Source organism: Hakea prostrata, chromosome 5, assembly GCF_041222555.1.
Source record: "Hakea prostrata isolate BN-2017 chromosome 5, UWA_Hpros_2, whole genome shotgun sequence".
NCBI lineage: Eukaryota > Viridiplantae > Streptophyta > Magnoliopsida > Proteales > Proteaceae > Hakea > Hakea prostrata.
Window position 1 is genome coordinate 55,305,658 of NC_142604.1, and position 25,762 is coordinate 55,331,419.

The following is a 25,762-nucleotide window of genomic DNA, read 5'->3' on the forward strand; positions in this document are numbered from 1 at the left end:
TAGTTGAGAATCTGTAAGAATTGCAGACTTAGGTGGATGTTCATACTTCATAGTCTGGTCTGCCATTTTGTTCTTCTTCGTAGTTATAATGTTACATACAATTTTGCAAACAAATTGGGTTTCAGTTTTTGTGGGTTTTAGTGGGTTTCATCCTAGCCTTTGAATCAGTATATTACACGTGGCGCTTTCTCAGGCCTCACTGGGCACTCCTTGGAGGTATCCTCCCAGGAAAGGAGCCGAACCCTTGCGGAGTCGGGTCTGCTTGTTCTGGTTATTGTCTAACATGGACTGTAACGTATGTAGCTTGGCTTCGAAGCTTAAAATATGGAATTTGGTTTGAAGTGTCACCGGCTTCTCATATGCCAACGCTATTTTCTTATTAAACCTCTGCCTTTCAACCTTCCCTCTCTACGCAAAATCAAATTCCCAGTCTTGCATTCGCAACAGAGCCCAAGGCTTCTCAGAGACTATCGTTGCAGAACCATGGCCTCTTCTTGTACCACTCCTTTAGTTCCAGTGAAGGAAAAGATTGATCTCAACGATAAAGAGAAGCAAATATTCAACCGATTACTCGAAGTGCTTCAGCATTTCAATCTTCAAACACAGCTCCGTGTTGCCGGCGGTTGGGTTCGGGATAAGGTATGTAGAAAAATCCCTGTGATTACAATTTTGTTTTGAAAAAAATTGTTTTTTTCACCTCTTTTTTGATTCTCCGCTGTTCAGCCTGTAATGGGTTTTCTTTTTTGGCTGGAAGCTGCAGTTTCGGTTAGCTTGAACTGCTTACTTTTGTACTCTCTTTTATTTGCTATGTTGATGGTCGTCTTTGGTGCCTATACTTTCTGATGCAGACAGTTTTTTCTTATTTTGCTGCTGTTTGTTTTGATGATGCCTCTTAAATTCCTAGTTTCGATTGCATATATTGTAATATTTTAAGGCTGACAAACTTTGGTGGGCTAGAAGTTTTACTGCAGTTACGGTTTGCCTGTGTGGAAATTTCTTTTGACAATTGTCTGTGTTCCTGATTTTTAATCCTTCTTTCTCTTTGTTGATTAATTCCATGCTTTAATCCATATTCTACTGTTATTGCTAAGCCACTGTGAAATCGGGTTGTGGAGATTGATCACTGAAGCTACAAAATGTAAAATTTTCATTAGAAGGACCTATATGATGTACATGGAACAATTTCGAGTGAACATGGAGCAAAATAGGTCAGCGTGAATGGCATGATAGGATATCTGTGGTCTATGCTTAATGCCATTACATTCATGGGAATGTCTGCAAGCATAGAGTACAAATAATAATAGAAGATGGAAAGTAACGATTATGAGACTGATTCTATAAAAGGAAGGAAGATGAATAAATGCCTTCCCGATTCCTCTGTGTGTCTATAAGTCTAAAGTAAACCCCTCAGTACTTTTGCTTCACTGTGTCCTTTAATCTTGTTGTCTGAAAATTACACCACCACCTGATGCCAATCCCTATTGACCTTGGCTTTGATGGTTCTACCAAACATCTAAAGAAAGGGAAGGGTTGGAGAGGCTTTATGTTAATGCAATATCCAAACTCAATAATAACCCCACTTGGATTACGGTATTCATTTATTAAATCCCCTTATAGTGCAAATGCATATGTATTTAATGCCAATGCAGAGGAATAATGATACCCAGTAAGTCTGTGAGAAACTATGATCATTTGATTACCTAAATCATCAATCTTCACTTTGGTAAAAGATGATTGCCATGCCATTGCCATGCCATTGCCATGGTAAATGGAACATACTTCAATGGCCACATAGAGTAGTCAAGTTCAAGCTTGCCTGTGCTTGATTCATGTGCGTGGATTATCCTCTTAAGTTGTTGGTGGTTCCCACCTTAATAGTCACATCCCACCTTGTCCAGAAATTTCTATGATCAATTAGAAGTATTGAGCTGCAAGGTACCTTCTTTTAAAGTGAAAAAGAGAATTCTTATCGAAGTGAATAATGCTCAACCATCAGAAAATAACTCAATTGGTCTAGAATCAAATACTATAATCGTCTCATCCAAATATTTTTTGAAGCTTTGCTATTACCTTATCAACTTCTATAAATGAAATTTACTTGGCTTCTGTATTCAACAATGGTACTGCTAGTTGGAGCTTAACTTTTCAACTGATTTGTAGTGTATAAAATGGGTTACATAACCCATAGTTGAACTCAGTTTCCCAAGTTTGTTAAGTGCAAGATTTTTCTGTATGTGATTGTTTATAATCTGTAGTTTTTAGAACTGAACCCCAGGCATTGAACTGAAAAGGAAAATAACAATAGAAAATTTGGGAAAATACTCGAGCTGTGGTTGTGGTTTTCTGAAGCCCGGATGGTCTGCATCTAGTTTTGTCTGAGACAGGTTTTATGTTCAGGCCAAACTGAGAAAGGGATATTGCTCCCAGTCTGGCCTGGCTCCACTGTCTTGTCCAGTTCGTGACACAAATTTTTAGTTAACCATTCAATTGTGCCTATTAAGAATGAAGCACAAGCACCCACCTGGAAGCCTTTTAGTGAGCATTCGGCTGATAGTGGATCAAATGTTATCTGTGTTTGAGCCAGCTTCTATATTATAAGGTCATTTGGGATGAAAAAGAAAAACTCCATATTTTAAATGATATTCAAGGTTCTTCACTCAGGATTAACCTAACATTTGATGTACTGATGATTAGAAACAAAGTGATTGATGAACAAGCTATTAAAGATGCAGTTTATAATTCTTCCATGTTTCTCAGACCATGTAGCGGATAACTGAATTTTCTGACATTTGAGAGACCATGAAGTAATCATGCAGTGGACATTTATTGAGTTACTACTTAGAAAAATCTCATTTATCATATATTTCGTACTTAGCTCCCTGTAGGTGTCTTTTCTAAAAACACCATTCCTGAGTAACGAGGATGAGAGAGGGCATGTCCAAGGCAATTAGGCATGTTGTGGCTTCCCAGAAAATGGGGAAAATAAGGAAGGAAGGAGGAGTGTTTTTTTTTTTTTTGGGGGGGGGGGGGGATGGGGGAGTGTTTGATATGACGAAGAAAAGGGAATGTAAAAAAAGAAGAAAGAAAACAAAATGAACTGAGGAAATGCATATTAGAACAAGAATCAACACATAGAAAGGGATGCATTTTGGCTAAATTATGGTCCAAATCTGGTGCATTTCAGCTGCATCTTTCATTCAACCACTCAGTGTTTAAATAGCTATTTATTGGGCCGAAACTTGAGAGTAATCCTAGTTAGCATCTCTAACATAGTGGAACTTCTAAATTGTTGAAAAATACACCCAAAATTGTAGTTTCATTTTGGACCTTATGTTGGTAGCATACATCATGAAAATTAGTTCTTGGAAAAATCTAGACCTGCAAGTTAGGATCTGGTACAACTCTTGCTCTAATCGGGCCAATTGTCGAGGAAGTTAAGCTGTGGAGTGCCTGAACCTTATTCCACCAAGAAATGTAGGTAATATGGGGAAAATCACCAAATTTGGTTTTATTTTTAATATCACCAAATTTGGTTTTATTTTTAATATCACCAAATTTGGTTTTCTTTTTAACTCCCCTGTCTTATTGTTGAAAAATGACAAGTATGTCTCAAATAAAAAAAAAAATTAATCTCTATTTTATAACATTCAATTGAAACTAGATTGACCTATGTTTCATGTAGACATTGAATAATTCACGAGATTTTAGCTGTTTTGAGAGAATTATGGACCATGTATTTTCTTCAAATAAGGTACCTGTTTTGAGTGCTATAGTCTCACTTAGTCACTTGCAGTTGCTGTGGCTTGCTGTGGCAAAATGGCAACTATTTTCTTTGGTTCTATTGTTCTTTTATTAAATTATGGGTTGATTTATGTGTATGCTTCTTTTTAACTATCAAAGAGTTTAGGGCATTACAGTCTAGTTGTTTATCCATCTTTTTTGCATTTCTTTGTATATTAGCTCTTCTCTTTTTGATGGTAAATATAAATATTAAATTTTAGAGGGTAATTTTCATCTGGATTCCCTGAGGTTTAGTTTATGTCATTTTTAGTCCAAAAAAACTGAGACTTTGCATCTGCCTCCCCTGTACTATAGAAAAAGTCAATTTAAGGACAAACTATCACTTTTATGACAAATTTGCCCTTATTCTTTTTTTTTTTAATTTAAATTTTTTATTTTTACATTTTAAGGGGTTAAAGTTTATTAATTTACAAAATCAGACCCTTCTTCATTAGCCGATTCTCAAATCCCTAGTTCTACCAATTATGAATCCTTATTTTTTAAATCATAGTTGAAGATTAGGAAATGAAAATGAATGCGCAAAGGTAATCTCTAACTCGTGAGCAGATCTTTATTACAATAATGTGCAAGATTTTGCTCCGAACAAAGACTTAATGACGAACACATGACTAATAGTTGAACAACAGATAAAAATCCTAAGCTAATGGAAGGAGCTAAAACGTTGAAACCTAATTTATGCAGAACCCGAAGAATAGAGGCAACCATTATAATAGCTAAAACCATTTAATTTCAGAAAAGAAAAGCAACAACGGAAAGAAATTGAGAGGGCTAATGTAGATAAACAGAGGTTGAAACCCACAAACAAGCAACTAGTATTATGGCTATAAACATCAACACAGGGGCAAGGGAGACCCAATTTTGAAGAGAAAACAACTAACCCAGAGATGCAGAAGAAGGCCCCGCCTTTCCAAGGGTGCCCCACCATATCCGTACATTTCAGGAGTTTCCCCGAGCCTCCGCAGTTTCCTGTTCCCAGCAGGAATGACGCCGCCATCATCCTCATCATCATCGTCCATATAATCACTCGGTGGCCTAATCCTACCCTTCTTCTGACCAAACATCGGCGGGGCAGGCTGTTTGGTGAGATGAGCAGGACCACCCAAATGCGACACCGCCAAAGATGCAGCAACTTGGGACTGGGGCGGAGGATGGTGGGCAGCCATATGGTGAGGAGGAACAGAGCCTCCAAGGATGCTTCGAACAGGGAGTAAGAAGTGCAAGATTTGTTTCACGGGTTGGAGGTTACGTTTCAGTTTTCACCCATTCATTTTCATTTAGGATTTGAAAAATAAGGATTCATAATCAGTAGAACTAGGGATTTGAGAATCGGGTAATGAAGATGGATCTGATTTTGTAAATTAATAAACTTTAATCCTTTAAAATGTAAAAATAAAAAATTTAAATTAAAAAAAAGGAATAAGGGCAAATTCGTCATAGAAGTGATAATTTGTCCTTAAATTGATTTTTTCTATAGTACAGGGGAGGCAAATGCAAAATCTCAGTTTTTTTGGACTAAAAATGACATAGACCAAACCTCAGGTGGTCCAGATGAAAATTACCCAATTTTAGAGGATTTTTTTGCTGTTGTAAGTATGAACGTGCCATTTTCTAGTCTAATATGATGGTTGAGCATGATACACCCCAAACTGGCAGTTTCTGTCCTGCAAATTTCATAGAAGTGTTAAAAAACTGAAGCTCTTCCAGTGGTCTATAGTTGGCCAGCGATGCTTGTCTCAATTCATGTGTACTCTTCAATTCTTCAGATGATTTTGAGAATTCTACTGAGACTTTTTTTACTTCTGTTCTCCCTGGTTCTAATTGATTGCCTAACCCTCCTCCTTTCATCAGCTTCTTGGAAAAGAATGCTATGATATTGATATTGCTTTGGATGACATGTTGGGCCGTGAGTTCTGTGAAAAAGTGAATGAGTACTTGTCTCACAAAGGGGAAGAAACACAAGGAATAGGTGTCATCCAGTGGTATGTACTTTTCTAAATTTTTATGAATAGTCTGATGATGTCTGCTAAGTATTATAAATATTGGGTTAACTAGATTAAGCATGGAAAAATTGCTCATTTATAGGGTTGCATCATCATAATTCCTTTTTAAGTGATTTCTGGTGTATATTTGTCATGTTAATCATGTAAGGATAATGCAGCTGGTATGGAAAGCCCTATATGTGGATACTACATATCTAATTTTTACTTTGTCTTCTAAAGATGGAACTAAATCTTGGCCAAACCTGACTCTAAATTTGCAACTTGTCTTGTTTTGTTGAAAACTGAGATGAGATACAGGTGGAGTTGAAAATTTTTCTGTTTCACCCAACTCGATCAGTTTTGACATGTTTGGACTCAATTTGGAAAGCCATTTGCTTTGATGTCTCTTCTAAGCTATAGTTGTTCCTCCGTCCCTATCTCTTGGACACCCCAATGAACTAGGGCTGCAACAGGGCCGGACTGGGCCAGGCTTTTGCAATCCCAAGCGCAGCCCTATATATTCTAATCTAAGCCCATTCCCTCCCTGACCCTAATTCAGGGTCAATGATTATTGTCCATGACCCTAAGCCTTATAGGACAAGCCAAGCCCATTCCCGCCCTGATTAGCTTTATCCCTAGCCCTGGCCTTGTCCCTGGCCCTGATTGGACCTGTCCTTAGCCTTGATTGGACCTATCCCTGGCCTTGATTGGCCCTGTCCTTAGCCTTGATTGGACCTATCCCTGGCCTTGATTGGCCCTGTCCTTAGCCCTGGCCCTAATTGACCCTATACTTGGCCCTATCCTTGTCCTTGTTTCTAATTCATTGAGATCAAGCATGAAGGACAAAATTAGGACCATGATTAGGGCCAAAATCAGGGCCAGGGTTAGGGCAAAAAATCAGAGACGGGTCGGGACAAGTCCAGCGGGCCAAAGAGTAATCCCAGGCTCGTCCTTGGCCCTAACTCGCCCTTAGAGCCAAAATCTTGAGCCCAAGCCCTATTCGGGCTCAGGGCGGGCTTAGGGTGGGTCAGGTCCGTCAAGGCCAAACTTGCACCCCTACAATGAACAGACTCGTTATTGTTACCTAGGTCTTAGCTTCTGGTTGCCAGCCTATTTCATGAAGGTTGGTTCTCTCCCCCCCCCTCCCCCCCCTTTTTTTTCTCTCCCCATGTAGTAGCCCCTTCTAAAACTTGTGGAAACATGGTTGGTAAGTAAGATAGACCCCTATAGACACTTATTTATGCCTAATATCTTTCAAATAAGATATATTCATTAATAATAAGTATCCCCCTATTTGATCCAATAAAATATTTCAAAAATAAGTTCTAAAAAGAAACAAAGTCAACCCCCAGGTTTAAGCACAAAAATTGGTTTTTTTAGGGTTAGGTGCAATTTTCGAATTTCTAATGCTATATTTTGTCCAATTAAAAGAAAAATCCATATATCTTATATGGTAAAATATTGCTAAAACAATGAGTGGTAAAATATCCATTGGTTTTGATATGTGTAAAAAATTATATATCATTTAGAGCGATTCATGCACACCAACTTAAGTTTGACCCAAGCATAGCTCCTTCATTACAAATCACATTCAGGCAAGCTCCACAATCTTTATCCTTTGCTCAACCTCATTCTTCCAATTAAATGCTCTTTCTGCCCATCATAAACTCACCATTGCCCAATCTTGCAGTTTCAGTCATAACTCTTTTCTCTTTAATCTGTGCCCTTCTCTGCTTAGCTTCATACTCTTAATTGTAATAACCCAATTACAAAGAAACACTCCCAGTCTAAATAAGAAATTAGAAGCTACTGATTTGTAACCGTAAATACTGAACTTTTAAAGTAAAAGCTAAATTGTTAACAACTTCTGATAGAGTATTTGACTAACATCTTAATGTTCACACCAGCAGTCCATATTAAACCCCAATTCATTCAGTATGCTGCATGTGAGTGTTAACTTTTTATTATTATTTTTTTGGGGGTATTCTGCCTCTTGCTTCTCGATACTTCGATCTACATCCCCCTCAGTTGTGTATATATCTATGACTAGTAATATCATGTTGAGTGCTATAACCCCTTGAACATCATTACTCAAATGTCTTGATTTAGATGATTCAAAAATTTCCTTGTTAGTACTTTATTATCTTTGTTATTTATGTATCTACATGGGCGATCACTACGCATCTTTTTAACTTATAGATATCTATTCCCCTTCCTTAGTTTTCAGCTGGTAACAAAGTTCATCATTTTGCCTTGCCCTAGCATTCACCACAAATTTTTTTTCTTCATTTCTGGCAGATTTATAAATTTTTAGATCCTCCAACTCCTTACTCCTTTGCGATGTCCTAAAAGTGGTTTTCTTGTTCTGAATGGCTGCTTGGAGTCTTGGTCCTCATGGTTCGTCTACCAAGACATCAGGACAAAATATTTACTTTTCGATTCCCCCAGTATCTCTTTTCCAGCCAAGGAGGCTGTCATCTTGTTCCACGTCGAAGTAGTGTTGCTTCCAAGGTCCCATTTACCTTGTTTGACCACTTTGTATGTAAGTTAAATCCATGAATCTCCTTTTACTAATAACCCATTATCTTGGGTCAAATAGGCTCCAAATTGGTCATCGAAGGTGCCAGTTTTTTAGTCTATTAATTTTACATAGAAACCTCCTGAGTTTGTCTGTTCAAAATTGAACTATGTTCAAATTTTCAAAAAATTTCTAAAGTTTCGCTAGTTTCGACCAGGACGAGGCAAAACCCAGAATCAGCACTTTTCAGTAAAAAAATTTCATATAGACAAAATCTCACTCCTTTCTGCCTAAAAAGGTGCTGTTTTATTGACATGAAAATTCACCGGGGCCATTTCAGTCTGACCAAGATGGTCTGCTGGAATGAAATTTGAATTATGCTTCCGGCTGACCCTTAAAATTTGCTACTGGTGGAAATTCCTTTATTATTATTATTATTATTTTTCTTTTTTACGGTTGCTTGTTTTCGGGGACAGAGACTAGAGTACCTAGGAGAGTTGACTCCCTCTAGAAGATGTTGCCGGTGAATTTTTTTTTCTTGGATAACTCTGTCTGCGTTGCATGTAAAACTTGTTGACGTACTAGTGTTTGCTGTATTCAGGTTTTTTTTTTTTTTTTGGGGGGGGGGGGGGGGTTGGGAATTTGTTGGCTTGTGTGTTGGGTATAGTGGTTCAATTTTGGGCTCTGTGATAGGTTCTGGTTTCTTAAAAATTCTTTTATGGAGCTCACTTTGTTTTCTAATGGAGACTTGTTGCTCATTGTGATACGGATTTATTGACTTCTACATCACTTATCATGAAACATTTTCTGATGACATAAGGGTTAAATGTATCTTATCCTGTCACATTTTTCCATATTTTACTAGTACAAGGTATTTTTAGTTTTACTTTTTGTTTATTCAAATCACCATAGGAGTCTTGCATATGTTACCAAATGTGCATTGCCGCTCAAAGCATATTAAAGGAGTCTTCGATATGGTATTTCTTATTTTGCAGCAATCCTGACCAATCCAAACACTTGGAAACAGCAAGGATGCGGCTTTTTGATGTATGGATTGATTTTGTAAACCTGAGATCTGAACACTATAGTGAGAACAGCCGCATTCCTACAATGGTAAGCACCTTATCGCAGTAAGACCAGCATTTTTTGGAACCTCTTGTACTCCCTAGTCCCTACATCTCACATACACTCTGTTTTCGTGGTCTTCTATTTCCCAATTTTTTTTTCTTGGATGAATAAATAAATTCGTTACGAAAGGGAAGAAGGGGTGGGGTGGGGGTTGGGGGAGATTACAAGAGCACAAGTAGACCTGTAAATGGATAGCCGAAATCCGCCTCCGAATTCGCATTCATATTTGTTTAAGGGTATCCGTATCTGAAAATTTTCTTACCGGAAAATATCCGTATTCGTCCGTTAAGCAACCGGATTCGGATTCGGATTCAGATAATTGCTTATCGGATTGGATAATATCCGGATAAATTTTTATCCGGATAGAGTAAAGTATTTAACATTTTTTCTTTAAAAATAGATGATAATCGGATTCGGATACCGGTATTCGGTAATCGGAAATTAGAAATTTATAATAAAAAATGTAAAGAAGTGACAATTATCAATCAATAATCGGATATTTTATCGGATATCCGATAAAGTTTCGGATTCGGATGCCTTCTCTAAATTTTTGCCGGATTCGGATAGCGGATTTGCTAATCGGATTCGGATTCGGATACTGGTGTATCCGAGCCGAATCCGGTCCGTTTATAGGCCTAAGCACAAGGTCAGAGCCTAGACAAAGCTAAGCAGAAAGAGAGGGCTGACTAAAGGCACCAAGCCTAACAAGAAGTTCAGGGCTATAACTGAGGGAAAAGCAACTTAGAACACTACACAAAGTGAGACCTAATTTGTTGCTCAACTCTTTTTTTTTTTCCTTGGAGACTTGAAGGCAACAATGAAAACTTCATCGATTTGATGATTCCCCTTGGTGATGTGATTGCTACGCCTACAGGCTACAACTATATTGATTGGAGGTGTATGCAGGGGTAGAGATGTTGGTCTCGGTAGCATCCTCAATGTTGTCCTTGTTGCACAATGAAAGGTTATATCCCAATGTGTTTGCTTGTGACAATCTATGAAGTGTTTCCTGTGAATTATAAAAAGGCATATCGAAGCAATGTAATAAAAAACCGTTCTTCAAAGTGAGATTTGTCAAGCATGACAGTCTGTGTAGGATGGAAGGGGTATGCGAGATTAGTTGCTAGTGACATTATAATGAATGATCTTCGTAAAGATGATTTATATGTTGCGATTATCTGTTATCTTCCAATTGTTTTATAAACTGCAGAGCATATTTGATGAACATTTGTTGGTCTGAAGGTCAAGATTTTCTTTTTTAAGCTTCTGTCCATTATTTTGGTGGCTATGTCTTATGGAAATATAGATCAATAATTTTCTTTTATCAAATATGTACTTGCACCAAATACTGCAGTCAGAGTCTGAGGATGTTTGTTAATAACTGATAACAATTCCCTCAGTTTATATCCCATCTCAGCTAAGACTCTCCATGGCTAAATTCATCCTCTTGGAATTGGGGATCTTTTTATATATAACACCATTTTTATACATATACTAAGATGACTACTAATGTCAATTATCTCCTGCCATTCAGGAGTCTTCCCCCCTCTGGTCTAGTTTTTCTCTCTCTGATAATTGCTTTGGAAAATAGTCAACTTTAAAGAGTTACACTATATGTAATTCCTTTTTTGGCAGGAATTTGGCACAGCAAAAGAGGATGCTTACCGAAGGGATTTAACTATCAACAGGTGGTATCACTTCTTTTGATTTACCCTTATGCTAAATGTCTCTTTAGATATATGTTCTATGCTATTGATTAGTTCAGGAGACTTTTTTATTTGTTCTACAGTTGGTTTTAAAATGAGAAGAATATGTATGCACCTTTTATCATTGGTGTTCCATAAATGCTTATGCCCATATTTCAACAAAACAATACAGTCATCCCAACTACTGCAACTTAGACCAATTAATAAAATAAAATTCTATTGCATTGGTGCTAGTTAGGCATTGCTTAAGATTACGCACTTCCTTGAAAGGCCAGTTGAGATAATATGTCTCTCAATGAATTTATCGTCTATTCTGCATTTTCTTAGTAAGTGAGACAACATATTAACACTTATTGGCTTATTGATTCTTTGATATATAATTGCCTCTGTTCAGCGTGTAGCTTAGTGCAACATTAAGGTGTGGAATTGTGGGAATCATGATCTTCTCACATATTCATTTGGTATCATATGTTCATATTCATGAGTTTTTTCAGAATTTGTGAATCCCTGGTATTCATTAAGTTTCCTCATAATTTTGTTTGCTGAAAATATGAAAGGTGTTCATTTATGTCAGTTCTTTTTATTTTTATTTTTATTTATATCTTTTTCCCTGTTGTCTATTTCCTCATCTTTATGTTATAGTGTCATGTCCTTTCATTTCCCTGAATTAGTATGTAGGCGTCATTAGCTCTTCCCTGTTGTGAATATTCTGAAGTTGCCTGTTTTCATTGGCAGTTTGTTCTACAATATCAACACTAGCTCAGTTGAAGACCTTACAGAAAGAGGTTAGAGTGGGAGAACTGTTACATCATTTTATCATATCCTATGTTGCAATTACTCATATTTCATGTCTTCAGATGTTCTCCTTTTATTTATTTATTTATTTTTGTGCAGGGTTAACAGATTTAAGATATGGAAGGATTGTGACTCCTTTACCTCCTTTGGAAACCTTCTTGGATGATCCACTCCGTGTTCTTCGTGCTATTCGATTTGGTACAACAGCTGCTGTCTAAATTTTAGTTAAGAGGAGAAACACAGTTAATCCGTTGAATTCAGATTATAGTTCTAAAATCTTTGATAGATACAGCAACTAACAACACAAAACAACTTGAGATAGTACTGTAAGTCTGTAATAGTGAACATGTCTAAAACACCGAAGCATCATTGCTGCTGAAAATAATAGAAACTAATAGCAAACAGAAAGAAAGCTGATACAATCGAAATTTCTAAATTTTTCTCCACAATAAATGGTGCTTTTCTTATTACTTATTTTGTCACGTAACCTATTTTTGTATCTTCCTTTTATTTGATTTTATATCTGTTTTTGGTCACCTTTCTATCTGTTGTTTTTCATATCTTTTGGTTTCTATTTGACATTAGTAAGCCTTGTTACTGCCTCCCACAGGTGCAAGGTTTGAATTTGTGTTAGATGAGAACCTAAAGGAAGCTGCAGGCAGTGATAAAGTGAAAGCCGCTATTGCAGATAAAATTAGCAAAGAGCGTATTGGTCATGAAGTATGCTCCGCCACTAGCATATGTTTGACAGAATCTCTGGATCACACTTTTTTGATCATTTTGATGGATCATTTTCTATACTTATCATACGTGCTGAAACTAGTAACACTCCGCTTCTTCTTTCTTATATGCAGATTGATCTCATGATCTCAGGAAATCAACCACTTAAAGCGATGAACTATATTTGTGACTTGCAGTTATTTTGGATAGTCTTTGGTCTTCCTGATAAATATGAGCCTGCATTGTTAGAAGAATGTGACAGGTTTATATCATCAACTATCTATGCAGTGTATAAATACGTTTTTCTATGGGAGGAAGATATATATTTTTTAATGAAAATAGAAACTAGGCTTTTTTTAGTAATAAGAGGAATGAAAGCAATCTCTTTGTTATTTATATTTTTGACCATCTCAGAGGGAGTCATAAAAAATATGGAGCTCTATTGGTTTTGCTACTTTCCATCCTCACAGCTTTCCACCAGAAAAGTTGGCAGGATTTCTGAAATTTGGTAACATGCTGTTTATTTTTTCTTTATGGCAAAACATCATCCAATTTTAAATTTGATTTTGTATTCCAGCAGGAAGCCTCTTTGTTTGTGAAATAGTCAATTATTATTGTGTTGCTAACTTGCTATTTAATTTTTAAATGGGGATTTTTAAAACTGGGGGCATATTTTCAAATTTTGCAGTTTCTCCCTGTATCCAGCTCTCTAGCAAGTTCATGCCCTAAATATGTCTACAAGAAAATGGAAATTTGAAAATTTCCTTCCTCAAACCCATTTTTTTAAAGTTTTGCTAATGTTGTACTTGGAAGTTAATCCTTTCTGTTTTGTAGTCAGGCTTTGCATTGCTGTTTTGGATGCTGGGTGGAACCTTTTGCAAGAAATTGGGTTGTCAACCTTTAATGTAAGTCTTCTGAAGTTTAAAACAGTTAATATGCAAACATTGCAACTTACTACCTTTTGGACTGCTTCAGTTTTTGTTCTTTTTCTAAAATTTTCGTTTCGTTCAATTCCCCGCTACAGTTTTGGTATTCATAAGAATTCATTTTTTCACCTGCTCTGTCTGTTCTGATTTTGGAATTGTATGGGAAAGGAGCCTTAAGTCTATCCTTGCATCTTTTAAGAAGTGTCATCAGTCATCACATCTTTGAATGTGTTGGATTCTATTAGGAGTCTAATAAGAGTTTGTATAGGAGTTAAATTAGAGTTTGCATTCATGTAAACTTCTATTCCTTGTAATAGTCTACTTTCCACTTTATTATAAATAAAGGGCTTGAGATCATGGATCAATAAGCCATTCTACTACAATCGTTTCTTTCAACATGGCATCAGAGCCTAAGTTCGATTGAAGAATTTTTTTCCTTCTGCAAAACCCATCGCAGATTTTTTGCAGATTTTCTCTTTCTTCTGCTACCCTAAAACCCATCGCAGTTGCAGAATTTTCTGCAACCATCGCAGGAATTTTCTGCAACTGTAATACCATCGTAGAGCTCTTTCTTCTGCAACAATTGCAGAACTTTTTCTACAACCATCGCAGGATTTTTCTGCAACTATCGCAGACATTCAAATTCCTCTTTTTTTTTGCAACTATCGCAGATATTCAAATTCAGAAATTTTCTACACCTATCGATTCTTCTACCATATTTTGGTTCTCTCTGAATTTAGACCAAACCAAACCATTGCATATTTGGTCAAACCATATTGTTATTTTGTTTCTTATAATCTGCTATTCTGTTAAAAAATAAAAAAAAGGAGAAAAATTGTCTGAGTTGTTTGGCTATTGCATTTTGCGACGTTTCTGTTACTTCGAAAGGGTGAAGACTGAAGAACTGCAGATAATTTTGTCAACATGACAACTATTGATGATACTACTGCTCCCACTGGATCCGAATATTTTTCCACTTTTCATTCTCTTTCAGTAAGATTTGACGGCACAAATTACTTGATTTGGTCTCGATCTGCTTACCTGACTATTGCTGGAAGAGGACTAGTTGGATACATTACGGGCACTATTATCAAACCCACTACCGCAGGTGTTTTACAGGATAAATGGATATCAAACGACTCTCTTATTATGTCATTCCTTTTGAATTCCATGCATCCAAATATTGCCCGGGGTTACCTATTACTTGATACTGCAGCCCAAATCTGGAGGGCTACTACTAAAACATATGGACAGTTGGGGAATGATACACAGGTTTATGAGCTACGAAAGAAGCTTCATGAGACTACCCAAAAGGAACTAACTGTGGCCCACTATTATGCTGAGTTGCGATCTCTTTGGCAAGAGTTGGATCATTATGGGGATTATCACCCCACTAATCCGGGATGATGTGGCGACATATAAGAAGTACATTGATAAGATTCGAATATATGACTTCTTGGCAGGTTTGAACGTGGAGTACGATCAGATCAGAGTGCAAGTCTTAAGTCGTTCTCCCTTTTCTACACTAGAACAGTCTTATGCTCTTGTTCAGTGTGAGGAAAGTCGTCGATTAGTCATGCTTCATACTCTTATTATGGAGAAATCAACTTTACAGTCTGTTCGCACTAAATGTGATCCGGCTAAGGAGATTGTCAAGTGTGAGCACTGTCACAAACCATATCATACCAAGGAAAATTGTTGGAAACTACATGGGAAGCCTGCTGATTTTGAGCAAAAACGAGCACAAAGACAAGGAAAACCAAAGACTAATATTTCTGAGACAATTTCCACCACACCCTCTGCAGACGTGGTTTTTCACAGGAGGAGTTCGCTACTCGTTGACGTATTCTGCAATCTTCTATTGCTGGTACAACCTCGACCACTGCTTCCTCTACTACCCCTACCAACTCCTACCTAGCTACTTCAGGATCTGGGGAAGGAGATTGGTCGTGGTAAATGAACTTTATTTGCTCGAGCCAATTGGAGGATCTACTTCTGCTTTGACTACATCTTCTAATCCGGTCCATTCGGTAATATCAGACCTTCATTAGTGGCACCGTAGGCTCGGTCAACCCCTTTCAAATTTTGTCATTTGCTCTAGATTTGTTTTCCTGATACTTTTATCTTACCATTACAATTTCTTCCTTTCCAAGTTTCCCCATTGGAATTTCCTTTGTTATTATCTTCCCACGTGTAACGCTACACGTGAGGGGGAGATTGAAGATGTCTACAATTCAAAGCCTTTCATGTAGACTTCCTTATGTAGAATTTGATCTTTGTTACCTTTAAAAGTTTGTCCCTTACCTTCGCAATCTTCCACTTTGGAGATCTAACATTGCTATAGAGCTATCTTTTTGATTGTGCGTAACTTGATCTCTCGTTAACCCCGGAGATTTGCCCCTTAACTTGACATCTTCCCTTCGGAGATCTAACCTTGCAAAAGACTTGTCGTTTGACCTTTGCAGAACTTGATCTCTATTACCTTTGGAGATTGTCACTTATCTTAACAAATTTTCCCCTACCTTTGGAGATTGTCCCTTGGCAAACTTTCCCTTTAAAGATCTAACATTGCTACAAATCAAAACTTTCACTTTGGCTGTTTTACCCTAGCTATTGTTACCCCAAAAATATATCTTCCCTCAGATTTGTGCAGAAATTTAGTCTTCTCAACATTTGAAGATTCTACTTTTTTACTTGGGCGTTCTTCCTTGGAGACATAAAGTTGCAGTAAAGATGAGGACAAATCAAATGGAAGTCTATAAGGCAGACGTAATCTATAAGTTTGAAGATCAAATTGCAGATGTTTACCTGGACAGCTGTTTTATACTTTTTTGGTCAAGTTGGACATGTGTGATATCCATGCCTCAACTTGAGGGGGAGTGTTGGATTCTATTAGGAGTCTAATAAGAGTTTGTATAGGAGTTAAATTAGAGTTTGCATTCATGTAAACTTCTATTCCTTGTAATAGTCTACTTTCCACTTTATTATAAATAAAGGGCTTGAGATCATGGATCAATAAGCCATTCTACTACAATCGTTTCTTTCAACAGAATGTGTTTTAATTCATGTATGATTGTCGATTGAGCATTCATTGGAGTTTCCGTGTTTGTAATTTATTGCTTCATATTTATTCAGCAGCAGCTTTTGAAAAAGATAATAAATTATTGAGAAATAATCAGTGAAGCTACTTGAGTAGTCATGACCAAGGTCTTAGGAAACATGGAAAAGTTTATAACGATAGGTGGCATGGGCTCTAGGCAATTGTAGGCATTGCAGGGGGGAAAATATCAAGGTGTTAGGAGGGAAAGTTCAAGGCAACATCAACAAGGCATCAAATCATCACAACTATGTTAATAGCATGCTTGAAGACACTACAGTATGCTGATAAATCACTTCATTTGCTTATTTACGTGGATAAAATGTTTGTGGTTGAGTTGTCTACATCTTTTATCCCATGAGTTTTCTTTGTGATGGTCCCTTAGGAGATTGGACTCTGGTGATGCAGTGTCAGCCTGTTGTTGTAGTTCAACAGGTGGGGTCAGTGATGACTCTAAAGTCATAATGTTTTACCTTTTTCTTAGTTAGTCTGCAGTGGTACATGTGTGCTTCTCTAGACCTTACTTCTTATTGGTGTATGCTATTGTTCAATTTTTATTTCTCAATGTTGTGTTGTATTTAGTATCATTGGTTGTTAATGGTTGTAGCTTTTGAGGAAATCTTTTTATCGACTCTAGTCCTTTTTGTTCTCATATGATTACCTTTGTTCTTATTGACTCTTAGAGTTCTTATAGTCCTTCAATTATTTGTCACCTTCAACCAGAAATCCAGGTCAATCTGAAAATCTGTTAATCTTCTTAAAAACAAGATCTCAGTTTCACAATTTTTTTTGCGCAGTAAGCTCATCATATTCAGTGGGTGGATCTCATTGAAATTTCAAGGCTTTGTTTCTTTGTCTAAGCACCATGCTAGACCAAGGTTTCAGGGATATCTGAGTTTCTGATCAAGAGCTGCCATTTCCACTACCTAGAATCTGGTTTTCTAGGTTATTCCTGCCACCCTTATGGGTGGCTTAAATATTTAGTTTGTTTGTGTTTTAGGTAATTTTCATAATTGTTACTGCTGTCTCTTATCAACTGATTATATCTTGTGCAATTTGTTTTGGGGGTTCCTCCTTCAAATCTCTTTGGTTCATTTACTAGAATGCTTCATGGCTGATTTTGGATCTCTTGCTTACATCATATCCTCTCACCACTTATCGCATAATGTTGATGTGTACATCTATGCTGCCCTTTCCTGACAGTTTAGCTTCTATGTGAGACGATAGTTAACATGTTATCAGAGGAGGTCATGTGTTTGATCCCTGGGAAGTGCATTGGAAGGTCCTTTTTTTTTCTCCTGAAATTTCTTCTCCTCATGTGCCATGTGATCTTGCCTTTCACATGTGGGAATTGTTGACGTACACATTTATGCCGCGCTTCCCTAATAGTAAGCTTTTAGGTGAAATGATAACTAACTTAATATAAGACCAGGGGTCATGTGTTTAACCCTTGCGGAGTGCAACGGGAGGCTTTTTGTGATGTCTCTTCTCTAGATGCCATGTGATCTTGGCCACATGCAAGGACTGTGATCTTGGCCATTCACTAGGAACCTAGGACCATGTGATCTTGCTTGCATGTGCAGGGGAGTTTTGTTGCATACATTTAAATTGCCTTAACAGATCAAGCTAACACGTAATTAGAAGTAAAAAATAAAAAGAACAAAGAAAAAAAATGGAAGTCCAGAGATCGGGCTGCTCATTTCGCCGGCATCGCCACTGCAACAACTTTGTTCTGATTTCCCAGTCAATTGCCCTCCAGTCAGTGAGATCTGAAGAGTGAGTCGGCGATCTAGAGGGGAGTGCCAAGACCAGCTGTGATTTGAAGAAGCGACTTTTCTTAGGGATTTGTAGTGGCTGCTGAGGCAGAGAGACACTGGTGGTCCTCCGCCTTTGCCTCTCCGCCTCCTCTCTTTCTCTCTCTGTAGTGTTGGGTGATTCTGGAGGTGGGGCGACGCTGGCAGTTCTTTGTCTGTGTTTCTCTGCCTCCTTCCCCTCTTGCTCTTTGATTCTCCTTTCTTTCTCTCCTCTTTCTCTCTGCTTCTCCTCCTCTCGATCTCATCTCCTCCCTATTTCTCTACTCTTGCTTCCATCTTCTCCTTGCTTGTCATGTCCTCTTTTTCCGAAAAAAATAGATTGAGATGGCTATTTTAGGGTTCCATCTATGGTCGTTGAGGGTTTCTGTTTTTTGGTGGTCACTCTAGCGTCCCGGGGGGAAGGGGGAGCCATGAGGGCCACCATTGCTAATAGGAATGTAAATGAATCAAATTTGGCTCGAATATGGTAATATCCAAATCCGATTATTAAACACATTATCCGAATTCGAACCCAATATCCGTCGGATATGTATATTTATAACCGAATTTGAATTTGTTCAGTTAATCAGATTTTCGGATAATATCCGATCTGAATTCAAAGTAATCGGATAGATAAAAAATATCCGAATGCAGCTCAAATATCCGACATCCGATTAGAGTAACTATTGGTAGTTTAATGTAGTTAGTTACTATTAATGAAGGGATAATGGTGTTTTACCCAAAATTAAACTTTAATCGGGTACGACTAGTATCCATCAAATATATAATCAAATCGGATAATATCCGACTTAAAATTGGCATATCCGAATTTGAATCCGATTATTAATTGGATCATCCGAATTCGGATGCTCGTAAACAAATACAAATATGAATCGTATTCGAATTTTCGACTATCATTTACATCCCTAATTGCTAACCTCTCCGATTCTATTTCAATCCAAGATCTGGTCTCATCTCCTTCCTCTGTCTCTCCTTCTCTCTCTCTCTCTCCCCCCTTTTCTATTTATGGTTTCAGCTTCTTCGCCAAGGGGTTCTGGTGCTTGATGGCATCTTTGGTGTTGGGGGAAGCTGTGAGGGCCATCAGTTCATTCTCAGATCTAGATGCTTCTTTCTCCTTTGTTTCTCGTTCTCTTGCCGTCTCCCCTTCCTGTATCAGGGTTTTGCTTCAGTTCGTTGAGGATTAGCCTTTGATGGCTTCTCTGGTTTGGGGGGAAAGCATGAGGGCCATCGTTGTTGAACTCTCCGAATTGTTTCGAACCCTAAATTGTTCTCTTTGGTCTTCGTCTCAATCTTGTGTTGCTACCAACCCTTGCGTCTGTGGTGATGCTGCATAGGTCCTTGTGCATTGTTTCAAGGAAGGCTTCCCGTGGCTGCGATCTATCGGGAGACTGCATTGGGCTGCTGCCCTTTTGGTCCACTTTTGTTGTATTTTCTGGTTTGATTGTATGGCTTTGGGCCACTTGTGCTTGTGTGACGAGCTTGCTTTTATTGTTGCTCTTAGGTGTTGCTAGGCTTGATGCCTCTTAGGTTGCTTATTAGTTGAGGCCTCTATCTCGCTTTGCCTACGGGTTGTCTGTTGTGCTCTTGTATTTTATTTCCTTTTATTCTCTTTGGTAATGAATCATTTATTCATCCAAAAAAGCAAAAAAGCGAAAAAGTAAATAAAAAAAAAATTTGAAAGCACATGATATAATCGCAGCCTTACAGCCTCTCCGTTAGGATGCTGTTTTATAATTTGATTTTGTGCAAATAAAAATTTTTGTGATTGAAATTAGAAGCTTTTCATACAATTATTTGACAAGGAAATATTGAAACATGCAGTGATCTTGGGATTATGTATAGCTTTGAAGACATTAAGATCCTCAGGTTGAATCCATTGAGTCAACATTATAAGTTAGAAAGCGTCTCTCAATGGGGTTCTCTTTATGATAATATTAGAAATTTGGAATAGATTTTACTTTTTCTTGTTTATGCGTTCTTTTTCCTTGGTTAAACCATACTAGCATTTAGTCCAGAGTAAGGGCATGCACTGGGGGGGGGGGGGGGTTCATGATGTTTGAAAATGCAATGGGTTTATTGGGGTTCAGATTGGCAGTTAGTGGTGCTTGTATGGATCTGCTAATTCGTATGGATATCAATTATGACCAAACTTGATCAGTGGGTAGCAATCCCATTACCAACTGGCTGACAATACCCAATCATGTCCTGATTTTTAAGACCTTGAATTTACACACACACACAGAAATGTTCTTTGGGTTTTGAATCCTAACTATTTATTCTCTGTGAATTTAGGATGAAGAGAGAAGGCTTTACTTTTATGGGGTGTTGTTTCTTCCTCTAAGAAATACCGTATATTATGATACCAAAGCCAAGAAGGTAAGCAAATCTGCACTCTACATTCTCAATGATCTAATGCTAGCGTCGTCTTGAAATGGGGTCAGCCTATTTATCTTGGTTTTCTAGTGCTTACTTGCATTAGCTGGACTTTTAAGTTAATATTATGTCATACCATAAGAAAAAGTTTTAGAATAGTATTTTGGATTTCTTGACTGTGATGCTCTAGTTACCTAGTACATAATTGATTTGATGAGGATTCTGAGAATAATACAGTGGTTGGTATTCTTACTTTTTGTTACCATTGTCTGTCATATTCTTGTGAATCTTTATATTGCCATCAAGTCTATGGTATTTTCGTTCCAACCTCCCCCAAATCAGTAAATCAAGCTTAGGGATGACATACACTTTTTATGTCTAGAGATTCTCACGAAATGGTTAACATACAAATTTAATTCTCAAGAATTTCTTTGCAGTTGGCACTTTAATTGAGGCATTTATTACATTTTACAGCTTCCCGTTGTCAACCATATTTTTCGGAATTCTCTCAAGCTTAAAGCCAGTGATGCAGATATGGTAAGTTACGACTTGATTGTTTCTGCATAAAGTTGCAAATACAAACTCATAGATGATTTATTAGACCACCTTAATTTCACTCTCCCCAGATCCTGGTAAATGCGGGAGCTTAATGCACTGGGTATGCCTTCCCCCCCCCCCCCCTTCTAATTTTTAATTCGAGTGTAGTGTCTCTTCATGCCAGGTTATGAACTTGCACAAAACTTCAAAGAAATTCATATCCTTGATTCATTACACACAGTCTAACGAGGACATCAAGCTTGCTGAAGGTTATTTAGGACCAGTGACTCTCGATGTACCTGTGGATTCTAGAAAGCGAATTGTAGCAGGTTGTAAATAAATTTTGTATGTGATTTAGAACGCCATTGAAATCATAACAAATGCTTAGACCTCAATGCATGGTACCTTTTGTTGATAGCTATTTTATTAAGTCAACAATATCCCAAATCCTTACATATGTCACAATGTTGATAATATCTTTCAAGTTTTTCTTGCGCCATTAGTTTTTCTTTAGACCATCAACATTCTAACCATCAGTATTTTACTACACTAGTACTGAAATTCAGTTGGCTAAGTGAACTTGTATCGAAGGCTTTGAACATGTAGAGTGCATGCCTAATTTTATGGTGGAAGCTGGAATTATATCCCATCGAACATCTTTGGCTATGGCACTGCTCCGGGAGCAAGAACATGATATTCTGCTTAGTCATTATAACATTACGTGGAAGGTCCTAAACCAAACCCTGTTTTAGCAACTTTGATCAATAAGGCCTTTCCTTGGCTACTGCTATTTGCCTATGCTAATAGGCTACAAGGCTCCTGGCCACTGCATTGGCTCACCTTGGCCTACAAAGTATGCTACAAATTTGATGGGTTGTAATGATGAAGTAGATGGATTGTACAGTTATTTGATGGCTATCTTTGATTTACATGACCAGGGTTACTTCTGAGGGAGATTAAAAGTTTTTGGCGAGTTGCTTTGATGATGTCGACACTCTTGTACCCCAGTGATCATGATCAAGTTGAAGATTTCTCACCAAGGCACTCTGAATTGGACAAGAAAAAGCAATTGTTCTATAGTGTTGAAAAGATGATTACTGGGCTAGGTACGATCACTTATGCCTTGCTTTCTTCTACTTCAGTTTAACTTTGTTAAGAGAAACTGTGTTTTTTTTTTTCTTCTTTTTTTCCGTTTCTTCTAGTCTCATACTCTACATAGTATGATTTCAACAACTATTGAGGGGATAGGTGGGGTTGGTGGAGCTGTATCATTGATGCATAAGTGCAGTTGATCTGGACCTCTACTTGATGGCATATCAAATTTTCTTCATAGTTCTTAAAACAAAATGAATATTAATCTGATGAATCATACACCAACAACAACAACATCAACAACAATAAGCCTTGTCCCAACTAAATGGGGTTGGCTAATCTGATGAATTGTACAGTTAATATATATATTGGTCTCAATGTCCTGTATCTCTAAACTTCTAGTTATATGAAAATAGTTGATATGATCTTGTGACCAATTGAATTGTTTCCTTTAAAAATGTGACAGAACCTCTTGCCTGGAATAGTTCTTAAACGTCGAGAGACACCTTTGTTTTCTTCTAAAATAGAGGTGCTATGACTAGATTTGTTAGAATGCCTAGTTGAACATAGGCAATTAGTTGTTGGTCAAAGCTAAGGTGTATGCCTGAGGATTGAAGAGCGGATCAGACCTCAAATCTCTCCCGGGTGATATTGATCCTATCCATATCACTTGAGGGGCACTTTGGTCCTTTCATGTTGGAAATTTGAATATATTTAATGGCGGCTAATGGTGTTAGTCTGTTTGGGACCCACACGTAATATATTGCATTAAGAGGACCCAACATTAGTTTATGGTCCACTAAAGGGACCCACATGTAAAAAACTCTAATAATAATAATAAAAGAAGGTAGTAACAATAATTTGCGATGATGATGATGTAGCAGGGTTAAAAATGCACAAGCATTTTGTTGCCAAGACGTTGGCTGGGCTGTTGCTCATGCAATCCATCCCAGATCAAGCCTAGAGTATATTGTTTGTTGTCATCATAATTAGGCTGGAATTAGTGTAATTTTTTCTTTATTTTATTATATTATAATGGTTGGATATTTTAGTTTTATTTTTGCTTTCTGTCCTTGTAGATCATTCCTTACACTACATATGTTACTCTATTGGTTCCCTTTTTGAATTTCTCATTACTTTTATTGGCTCATTATGGAAAAAAGAGCCTCTCATGCTGTTGTTGGAATCATTCAACTACTTGATAACGTGGATAAGATGATTTTGAATTCTGACTGTTGGATAGACATGGAATTCCTTGGGTAGGCTGCATGTTAAGTCTATGGCCTATTTCAAACAAATGAACGCAATGTTTATGGGGGAGAGGAGTCCCAACCCACCATGGTTTTCAAAGCGTCCGCCTAGGCGGCAAAGCAGTTTTTCAACTACCTTGTTTTGAACCGCTTAAGACGCCCAAACTGCAAAGGAACTCCAAGGCCCAAAGTGACATAGGACCTATTTTTTGCTCCAGGGGCATTGTCCCTGTGTCTGTCGGCAACAAAATGTGAAGCATGAGCCATACTCAACATTGAGAATCAATGAATCAGTAAATGCCTAGGCAGATGCTTTGACAACCATGGTTTGATGAGATGAACTTATGTTTGTGTTCTTCTATTGAATAATTTTTTATAATTATTGTCCTTGAATGTTTTTTTTTTTTTGGGGATGAATGTGACTATTGAATATTTGTTTAGTTTAGTATAGAAAGTAGCTGTTTTGAAAAGTAGTTGTATTGAAAAATTTTGACGCAACAGCCTGGTGCCACTTTGTCGCCTAATCATGTAGGTGGAGCCCCAATTGCTTTGGTTGCTTTGCCGCTTTGACAACCATGCAACCCACCCCCTCTTTTTTCTTTAATGGTCACTTCTTGGGGGTAGACCTTGGCGCATGGTTGATGGACCACAGTTGTAGCTTGAGGTCAAGGTAGCAAAACAGCCTCTCAGCAAAAATTGCTGGGGTAAGGCTGCATAGGAAAATTGCAGCCCCCCCTTTCCTCCGGTGCAAACACCCTGACTCTGTTTGTGCAGAAACCTTTGGCACTGAGTTCACCATTTTTTTATGGTCACTTCTCACAAAGTTTCATAGGCAACCGTGTTTCAGACTCTCTTGAAACTATTATCGCATTTAGAGATATTGGATTGGTCGCCTACCTAATACATGACTAGATGATGTTACAAAAACATTTTCTGCCGAATCTGGCAAAACCTTTAGAGCTGTCACATGGCAGTAATTGGCAGTCAGAGTGAGTGTTTTGGGTAAGGTTTCCTACAATGGATGTGTAGGCAGTTTGAAAAGGATAAGCATGAGAATTCTAGTATAAACCATGTAGCTAGTGAAGCTCATATTTCTCCAGAATGATGAATTCTGTAAATCATTTCATATACTTCATGTTATATTCACAAAAAGTTATCATGATATGAAGATTTGTTTTATGTAATGCAGGACTTGAAAATGTATGGGAAATGAAACCACTAGTAAATGGGAAAGACATAATGAACATTTTACAAATGAAGTCCGGAGGACCCCAAGTTAAGGAATGGGTAAGTTATCCTGTGTTCTTCACTTGGTACCTGAAGAGTAATTCTAACGTCAACAACTTTACTTCTTGGCAGCAACAGAGATTGCTTGAATGGCAGCTTGCTCATCCATCTGGGACTGCAGAGGGATGCTGTGATTGGTTGAGGCAGACTAATTCCAAGCGTGCAAAGCTGGGATGACTTTGCAAGCTCTCATTCGGCTTTTTCCAATTTCTCCTGCCACGATGCGTTGTATACATGAAGCGAGAGTGTATAAAGTAGAAGCAGCAATGATGCATCACAGCCTTTGACCAATGATTCTGATCTGTTTGGGAACCCACGAGATGAACTGGGTTGAATTAAATTTTGGGTTTTATGGGATATTAAATTATTTAGGATTTTATTATTGAGATTATCTTGTTTGTATTTTTGAATCCCGCTTGGGTTTTAATTAAGGTTTAGGTTTATTTGGCTTAGGAGTCTCTTAATTCATCTTTAAGTACCCATGTAATCATTTTTTGTCTTTAATGGAATGGGAAATATGTATTAAAGCTAAATCTTTGTAATCCATGAGCTATTCGTCTCCCTTGATTTCGTTTGCCCACTTTGAACCAGAAAATTTTGGATTCATGGTTAAAATAGAGAGGAAGTTCTCTATTATTGGCAAGCCCCTTAGTCTAGAGGAGAAATAGGTGCAAATGGTCTCTCAGGTGGTTTACATTTGGGTCATTTTCTTTACTTAATTAGAAGGATGTGCAACAGG

At 37.6% G+C, this 25,762-nt stretch overlaps 1 protein-coding gene across 1 annotated transcript; it reads left to right on the forward strand.

Annotated features, from left to right (window-relative positions):
- Positions 1–254: 254 nt before the first annotated feature.
- Positions 255–25,679, forward strand: LOC149016654 (Polynucleotide adenylyltransferase family protein). The gene is made up of 15 exons (XM_089154729.1): positions 255–639; positions 5,650–5,780; positions 9,294–9,411; positions 11,062–11,114; positions 11,868–11,917; positions 12,027–12,125; positions 12,538–12,647; positions 12,782–12,909; positions 13,486–13,552; positions 20,777–20,860; positions 21,332–21,394; positions 21,579–21,723; positions 22,333–22,500; positions 24,926–25,023; positions 25,096–25,679. The coding sequence occupies exons 1-15, from the start codon at positions 325–327 to the stop codon at positions 25,198–25,200; spliced, it is 1,734 nt and encodes a 577-aa protein (XP_089010855.1). The 5' UTR covers positions 255–324; the 3' UTR covers positions 25,201–25,679.
- Positions 25,680–25,762: the final 83 nt, after the last annotated feature.

Bases quoted from the DNA above. Each gene is read 5' to 3' on its own strand.
- LOC149016654 (XM_089154729.1), top strand. From the start codon at position 325: ATGGAATTTGGTTTGAAGTGTCACCGGCTTCTCATATGCCAACGCTAT. The intron at 12,910-13,485 runs GTTTATATCATC...TTTTGTAGTCAG, and splicing joins TTGTTAGAAGAATGTGACAG to GCTTTGCATTGCTGTTTTGG. The intron at 21,724-22,332 runs GTTGTAAATAAA...TTACATGACCAG, and splicing joins TAGAAAGCGAATTGTAGCAG to GGTTACTTCTGAGGGAGATT.